At 39.9% G+C, this 8,687-nt stretch overlaps 1 protein-coding gene across 1 annotated transcript in view; it reads right to left on the bottom strand.

Moving 5' to 3' along the window:
* umodl1 (uromodulin-like 1) overlaps window positions 1-8,687 on the bottom strand; it is a 36,018-nt gene that overhangs the window by 26,664 nt on the left and 667 nt on the right. The window contains exon 2 of the mRNA XM_037687719.1: window positions 6,549-6,791. Within this exon, the coding sequence (XP_037543647.1) occupies window positions 6,549-6,791 (243 nt within the window). The remainder of the gene's footprint in view (window positions 1-6,548; window positions 6,792-8,687) is intronic.

The raw sequence follows: 8,687 nt of genomic DNA, 5'->3' as shown, positions 1-8,687 counted from the left end.
CCTAGCATAGTGTTTTTTGGAATCAGCACCTCATCCATGCCTGTGTTACACACAGCAATAGATGTGGTCCTGGAGTCAAGACTCACCTGGTTCGTGGCTTCCACGGACAGTCCCAAGTTGAAAAATGCAGGAGAGGGTTGAAAATATGCCTGTTTATGGCTAATAGCTTGTCCAGCTATTATGTGGATTCGCACCATTAGGTTAATCACCTGAGGTGGTACTGTGGTGTCTTGGTTGCTAGCAACTTGGCAGGCCTCTGGAATGGTCTGCCCAGCCTTAAGGCTCGCTGTGTCTAGCACAGGAGTATCCTTTGTGGCTGGTTTGAGGGACCACAGCACCTTGTTGATGGTGTCCATGTGGACACCCAACCTTACCAAAATGTCAGAGCCTATGTAGGATGCATGTGGTAAGTTTTGGATAACGAGAAACGGGTGAACCAGTTCTCGTTGATTCCAGTTCAGTTTTAGGTTAATGACTCCTTCTGCGGTCATTACCTGTGAACTATTGGGAACTAATGGAAAGCGGAAAGCTTTTTTAATTAGTTCTAGACCAACGTGTTTGTGAACCAAGGTTTCGTAGAAAGCTCGGTTAATTGCTGATTTATCTGTCCACAGAGACAGTACAGCATCGTTGGTGTGGGACCCTTGGATCTCTACACCCTTAACTACCAGTGGTAGGTAGTGTTTGGTGGACTCTGACTGTTCCAGCTCACAAAGGAGGCTGTCTTGTTGAGTCAGAGTTTGGACCTCTTGGGTTTCTTTGGTTTCACATGGTGTTAGAGGAGTACTCACCGGGCTCGTGTCCTCGGCTGAGGAGTCCTTTGTGCCTTCCGCGGTACCTGCTGTTGGGCAGTCTGTGTCACACTCCGGAGGCGTTTCTATTGGCAGTGGTTTTCTCACTGTTGTCCACATTGTTTGATCACCATAATCTATAATCGCGTTAAAGCGATTTATAAAATCCTGGCCAACCAAAAATGGGAATGAGTCAACATGGGTCACGTGTACCGGGTGGTACAGTGTCATATTGCCAATCTGCATGTGAACCATTGCTATAGCTGTCAGGGTTGTTTTCGTTTCTGAGAGACCCTGCATTTCTATAGCACAATCAGATAGAGGTATTATCCTGTTTTTCTCGGCTGCGGCTGTCCTCAGCTCCTCGAACAGTTTAGCTGACATAATAGTTATGTCTGCCCCACCGTCCAAGAGTGCTTCGTGTGTGAGGACCCCTTCGAGAGTTACTGACAGGTACGCCTTTTTGGCGGCCCCCTTTCTGATAAAGTTACACAGAAACCTTTTGGGTTTTTTCTGACGCTTCTTCACGCGTTCAGATTTATCTGTGTAATCTTGGTTTGTCTGAACCGTCAGCACAGCTGTAGCTGTTTCTGCGTGTTCAGCTTGCGATGACTGGTCATCGTTTGTGTGTGTGATTACCCCCCTTTCATCCGATGAGGGGTTGTTTGAGGCAACAACAGCAACGTCTTGGTGTGTTTCACCGACATCTGTAGTGTTGTCATTCGCGTCCAGAGATGCTGTAGTGAGTACCTCACTGCATAGTGCTTTTGGTCGGCTTCCCTTGTCAGTGTGTTTCAAATCTTCTAACATTTCACGCAATTTTTCTGTCTCTTCCGAGCTCAGAGGTGGAGGGCCTTTTTTCTGGGATTTTTGTGATTTTTTCGCCTCTGGACGTTTCGTCCGAGGTGGGGGGCGGCTAGGTACGTCTTTTTGGGGTTCCTCTCGGTTCCCAATTTTTTGCGTCCTCCGCTGGTCCCATTTACGATAATCACGTTCGTCCTCTGGAGGAGGAGCCTTTTTATCCCAGCGTGCACCTTCATGATGCGGTTTGTTAGTCTGAAAATACTGCCTTTTTTCTCCTTTTTTAGGAGGGGGTGGCGATGCACGCCTTCCTTCTAATTCTAGGGAGTGGGGTTTAACCTTTACACCAGGAAACACTTCTATGGGCGTCTTGGCATGACAACGTGCCTCAAACACGTTCACAGCGCACTGTTTAATCTCACTGATGGATTTTTCTCTGTAATTTGCCATCATTTGCACTGACGTTTGAATGTCAGGATGGAGATTTTTGCTGAAAACAAATTTAAAACCTTCTTCTTCCTCCATTCCGGTTTCATTTCTGCTACCAAAATAAGCTTGGAAGATTCTTTTGTAATAAACTTTTGGATGTTCATTCTTGCCCTGCGTGACCTTGTCTGCGGCTGGATACCCAGTAGGCCCTGCGCAGGCGTCGTACTCTTTGATCAGAGCTTCACACAGAAGTTTGTAATCCCTTCTCGTTGCATCTGGCAGACGCTCGATGAAGGTAAACACATCTCTGTCCGAAGTGAGTCGTATCAGACTGATTTTATCTTCTACCGTAGCGTTTGGATAAGCTCTCAATCTGAAATCCAGATCTCTGAGGTACGCTTTCGTTCCAGGGGAGCCCAACGGTTCAGGGATGAAACGTTGTACATATTTTGAGATTTTTTGCAAGTCATCCATTGATGGAGAAGATATCAATGGTCTCACATGCGTGATCAGTTGTGGGGGTGTTGCTCTGCCCGTTTGTGTAGGTGATTGGATGGGTCTAAAAGCACTTCGTGAGTAAAGAGGTCGTTGAGTAATTGGTGTATTACCCCGATCCTGTTCAGGGTCTGGTTTTGATTCCAGGTCACCTTGCCCTGGATTCTGACCTTTTTCTATTGCTGCTATTAGTTTCGCCTCACATTTTTTTAAATGTTCCTGGGATGTACAGTAGTCACCTTCTAAGAGCATATTTAGCTTTTGTAGATTTTGTTTATCTATTTTGCATTGTTCCAGTTCAGTTTTTGCAAGCTGCAACTGTTGTTGTAGCACATCGTTATCTTCACACGTGGCTTTGTACTGACGGTCTATTTCTTTAATCTTTTCATAAGATTTTTCTTCTAGTGACGCCTGCATTTTTGAGAGATTCCTCTCATGTGTTTCAGACATCCAGTCAAGGCGTTCCGACCGTTCATCCAATTCAGCTTTTAGAAGCAGGGAGATTTTTGCTAACCGTTCAAGGCTGAGCTTTTTACTCTCTGTATTTAATGTTCCTGCGGCCAGACTTTTCAGCTCTTCTTGTCTTTGAACTTCATCGAGTAGTTGTAATTGCTGTAATTGTGTACCAATCAGTGGAGTTGTTAAAATATGTAATGCCCCCAAAATGATGTCATCATTTGTTGGTTTTAAAGAGGTGTCTTCTTCATTGTCGCTTGGCATTTTTCTTCTATTTAGAGTTTAAACAGGAGAATTTTAATGTTTTAGGTTTTTCAAAATAAATAAAATCAGCAAAGTCTCTTCGTCTGATATATTTACTTTTATTTAGTGATTTATTAATTAAACGTGCACTATCCTTTTAGCAAATGAGTAAACTTTTTCCAACTTTGTGAAAATCTGTAACTGTTTCTATTTTTAAAAAGTTAATGTTTATTTTTGTACCTTATTTTTAAAGGATTTAACAGTGAAATAAACTTTTTGGTGAATGCTCGTTTGCATAAGTACCTTATAACTTTTAAAATACAAGATAACAGTAATTTTCAGCTTTAAGGAACGTTTATTGACTCGAAAATGCTTTTAGAAAGATTAAAACGTTTTTAATTTCACTATTTAGACCTAATAAGCGAGTGAAACCTGTCTTCTCAAGGTTCGCCAGAAGATGTCAGTCTTACCTTACTAATTTTAACTCAGACACTGTTTGTGTTATCCACTAGGGGAGCTATAACTTCCTGTGGCGTTCGGTTGACATCCTGTTGTTAGCCGCTTAGCTTAAAGTTAGCTTCGGCTAAACTCGGTCAAAATCAACATTTCTGAACGGATTTTTTACACAAAAGTGGCACAATTTCAACAAACACGACTTTTTAGCCTGAACATGAGTTTTTGGAACAATATTTCTGGTTCATTTAGTGATTTTAGGCATAGTTTTAAGCTCCGGTCGTTAGCTTGTTAGCTTAAAATTAGCATCGCTAGCTTTGTTTAAAAACATCGTTTTTTGGCGAATTTTAAACTCTAACGTAGCAAAATTTCAGCAAGCAGGCTTCGAAGCACTTGACCAGCGTGTCAAAACCACATTAAAGTTACTTTTCAGCTTTAAAAAGCAGATTTTATTTCCCTATGAAAATGAATTTCATATCCGGGTCACGTGACTGAAATCACCAATGGCAGCAGCGTAGGGTGAGAGGAAGTGACGTAGCCACGTCAGTCAAACCTTCAACCAATGAAAGCGCTCCACAACAGCGAATTCAACCAATCAGGAAGCGTGTTCTCCAACTAGCAAGTTAGATTAGCGTAAAATAGTTCGTCACTTTTTCGTCTTTTAAACCATCAAAATGCACTTTTTCTGCTAAAAATTGTAACGAAACAACTTCTAACTGTGTTCTGAGATGGCACTCAGCTTTTAAAACGTTTATCCATCTGTTCAAAATACTCGTTCAAACTGAACAGAACCGAACTGGTCACAGCCGGGTCTTAAAGCAGAACCTCGTACTTTTTAGACAGAATAACGTCTTCCACAGCTCATTAGCTCTTAGTTACACATAACAGACGTACAAATTCGGCTTACACAAGACTTAATGACACAATTTCAGCTCTTAAAACATTGCCAGCCCAACGCTTATACATGCAGCGTTTGAAAGGTGCAGCTCCAAGCGCGCAGCTCAGCCGCTGCGTAAACATTCACAGCTGATAACTGTTACTTTTTCAACATGCCAACACGTAAATCAATTTACACACGGATTTAACAGTCATTCATGAAACGTACGGGGCCACCAGTTTGTAGTGAGACACGTGAGGTACGTGTCACTTGTTGTATGACAAATATATGAATTATATATGCATACAATATTCACGAGTTCTTCATTTTTCTGACTGTAAATGCCGTGCATTGAATTTAACAGAAATGTGAACGGGAGACGTTATTTATCTTTGACCCATCAAATGAATGGAATCATTTATTTTCAAAATCAAAGTTTAACATCAAACATTTACATTAATTTGGCAAAATATGAAAATAATAACAGACAGTTTCACAGAAAATGAACTTCAAATCACTCGGCGGTGATTTGAGGACTTTGCTTCAGACATTTCTAAAAATATCTGTACTGATTTATGAGAGAGAAGAGTTTAAGATTAAATTGAGATTTATCTTACAGAGGAAATGTGTGAGGGAATTTAATCTGTTTGACCAGAAGTTGCACGCTCCGTCAGATCTCCAGCCTGTCCACGGTACACTTTAGTCGAAGAAGAGGCCGTTACCTGGTTGATGATAGATCAGCTCAGTAAGAATCCTTTTCAACTGATATCAGCGTCTCCGTTGAAAACAGCTAAAATCCTCGAAGAGTCGTGCGTGGTTAGTTCAAAACAGAATTATAATCCCAAAACCTCTGGATTCTTCACGGTTCTGAAACTTTCAGAACCGGCTGCGCTCTCAATCCAACATCTCTCAGAACTCTCAATCTGTTGTCAGCTCTCATTCTTACTTGAACTGGGCAGTTGTCACATTTTAAAATGAGTTTACTTCCTGTTCAGTTTAGAGCTTTCTGATTCGTGGAAGGACCAGAAAGAGGTGTGTTTTTGACGTAAGGTGTTTATCAACAGTCGAGGTCAGAGAATGAAACTTGTTTAACATACAGAAAAGATTATTGCAGAAGCAGCAGACTTTCTGGAGTCTACTCTTGGTAATCTTCTGAAAAAGTTTAAACATGACATTTCTTCTTCAGTAAACATTTTAGTTGACCGAAGACCAACCTTTCACATACTTACGACAGCTTGCTCATTTCAGACAGAAAATCAAGAAAGGCATATTCAGGTGATTTCTTCTCTGAATGAGGAACAAAAATCATTACTTACTGTTTATGTAAAATAAAAATTAGTAGTTCTTTTCAACCTGTAAAGCATTGAGTGAACTAACACAATTTGATTATCAAAACATTTGTAAGACAGTAATGATTATAAAGAATTGTCTTTTCTGCTTGATTAATTCAAGAAAGAAAGTTCATCAGATGGCCCAGACTCATTCAGATCAATGAAAATAACAGTCTCTGTCCATCTGGTAGATTTGAGGTCATCTGGTTCACTACAGTGGCCATAAATTAGTGGAGGGATATTTGTAGCACTGCACTATCTGTTCTTCCATCTGCTGTCCTGCACACAGAACCACAGTGAAAGGTCAGACTGCTGGACAGGCTGCATGTGGGATATTACATCATCAGACTTTACAAACACAAAGACTGAGCTAAAGACTAAAAAGATAATCAAAGGCCTAGCATTCCTTGAATACATTATTACTGCTGGCCTTCAGAGGTTTTAACTAAGATCATGTTATGTTGACAAATTCCGTATTTGTAACCCTTTAGAACAAACCCTGTAAACAAAGTCATGCAGCACTGCGAGTCGTCCCCTCAGAGTGTGTGTTGTTAATGACTATCACCGCAATAAAGTTTAGTTCAATATGTGTAAAACTGACTGTGGCTGCAGGTGATAAAAATTCTGCAGCGTTCAACCAAAAAATGCATAAGTTTGTATAAGTTCACTCACCTAAGGTGCAATAAGGACCAACTTGCACGTAGCCATGGCAGCATCTCATCACCTGCTCCTTTACTGCCTTGTACTCAGTTTGATGGGTCATCTTGTAAAGAGTGACTGGACATGTGGTCCAGAGGAGCCAGCCACCACAGGGCCTCCTCTCAGTGTAGGGGACCTCCTGAACCACCAAGAAACTCACAGTCTTTGTCTCGTTATAGACACATAGATGATAGCCAGATGGGGACAGATTATTTCCTGGAGTTAAAAAAACCAAACATCGTCAAGCGTATTTCATTATTCTTTAAATGCACTCAACTGAATGAACTGTGCCTGTTTAATTTCTGATATCATACCAGTTAGAAACAAAGATAAAATAAACCAGGGGCGCCCAAACATTTTCCCTGAAAGGGTCAAATTTTAAATCTATGTGGGGGCTGCGGGCCAAATGTAATAATACATGAAATACTTCTTTAAGTAAAGTCCATTTATTATACAGTTATTTAACCTTCAGTTCAGTATGAAGAATATCACAGAACAGGCTGTGCTGGTGGTGATGGGAGGTCTGGGGTCCTCCCCCAGAGAATCTTGAATAAAATAGATGCCATTTCCTGCATTTTAGTGTATTTTACAAAGGTTTATTACAGTAAATTAACATGAAAAAAAGTCAACTCGTTATTGAAATCTCTGACTGCAAAGCTGCAGCTCTGCAGGTAAGGGGCGTTCACTTCAGGACAAATTGCGGTTGCTGATTGGTCAGTTGCTGACATGCTGGATTGATTGACAGGTGGCAGGACTCGTGCAAAAAAAAAAAAAAATCATAGATTTTACTGGCCCGTTTGAAACTGTCATCATTTATTCCATATTCAAAATTTTGTTGAATCTAAGATTTGAGAACTGTTTCCTCAAAATCCTAATGATATTTTATTTTTCAGAGGTGTTGAGTTTAAATTTAGGGGCGCTTGAGCAGCCCCAAAAAGAAGCTAAAATCACTACTGAAGCCAGTTCATATTTATAATTTAGGCTATTTTTAAACGCTTCATGTGTGATTTATAAGTGTATTAGTGCAGGGCCAAAGGAAAAGTTTTTTCAGTGGCAGGAAGCTGTAGGAAGTCTGTCAAAATAAAATATAAATAAGTAAAATTAAATAATTGAATGCACAAAATAGTCACTCCAGCTGTATAGTGCCATTAAGGTAGTCATTGGACTGACTTTCCATTTAACGTTAGTCGGAATGACTGAGTGTAAACACATTGACATTTCAAAGGAAATTTATAGTAATGAGGACAGCTTGGAGGGCCAACTTTGGCCCGCGGGCCCCACTTTGGGCACCCCTGCAATAAACCAAACAGATGCTACACTGGAGAAATGACGAGCTCTGAATGTCTCTGCTGGAACCTCAAGAAGCTAAACTGAGCTGTTACAACTGAAGGAAGCAGAGCACTTGCTAGATGCTAAAAGTAGCAAACAAGCAAACTAAAAGCCTAAAATTGCAAAACTGCTCGTCACAAGCAAATAAATATCTCTCAAAGTGGTAAGCAAAAAGCCAAAATATCAAAAGACTAGCTAAAGGTATCAAGATCCTAAAAGTATCAAAAGACCAGCTAGCGATATCAAAAGTCTAGCTAAAAGTATCAAAAGACCAGCTAAAGGCATCAAAAGACTAGCTAAAGGTATCAAAAGACTAGCTAAAGGTATCAAAAGACTAGCTAAAGGTATCAAAAGACTAGCTAAAGGTATCAAAAGACTAGCTAAAAGTATCGAAAGACAAGCTAAAGGTATCAAAAGACTATCTAAATATATCAAAAGACTAGCTAAAGGTATCAAAAAACTAGTTAAAAGTATCAAAAGACTATCTAAAGATATCAAAAGACTAGCTAAAAGTATCAAAAGACTATCTAAAGATATCAAAACACTATCTAAAGATATCAAAGACTAGCTAAATGTATCAAAACACTATCTAAAGATATCAAAAGACTAGCTAAATGTATAAAAAGACTAGCTAAAGGTATCAAAAGACTAGCTAAAGATATCAAAAGACTAGCTAAAGATATCAAAAGACTATCTAAAGATATCAAAAGACTAGCTAAATGTATCAAAACACTATCTAAAGATATCAAAAGACTATCTAAAGATATCAAAAGACTAGCTAAA

Source organism: Nematolebias whitei, chromosome 14 (assembly GCF_014905685.2).
Source record: "Nematolebias whitei isolate Nwh7 chromosome 14, NemWhi1, whole genome shotgun sequence".
Taxonomy (NCBI): domain Eukaryota; kingdom Metazoa; phylum Chordata; class Actinopteri; order Cyprinodontiformes; family Rivulidae; genus Nematolebias; species Nematolebias whitei.
This window is presented reverse-complemented; position numbering and strand designations above follow the sequence as displayed.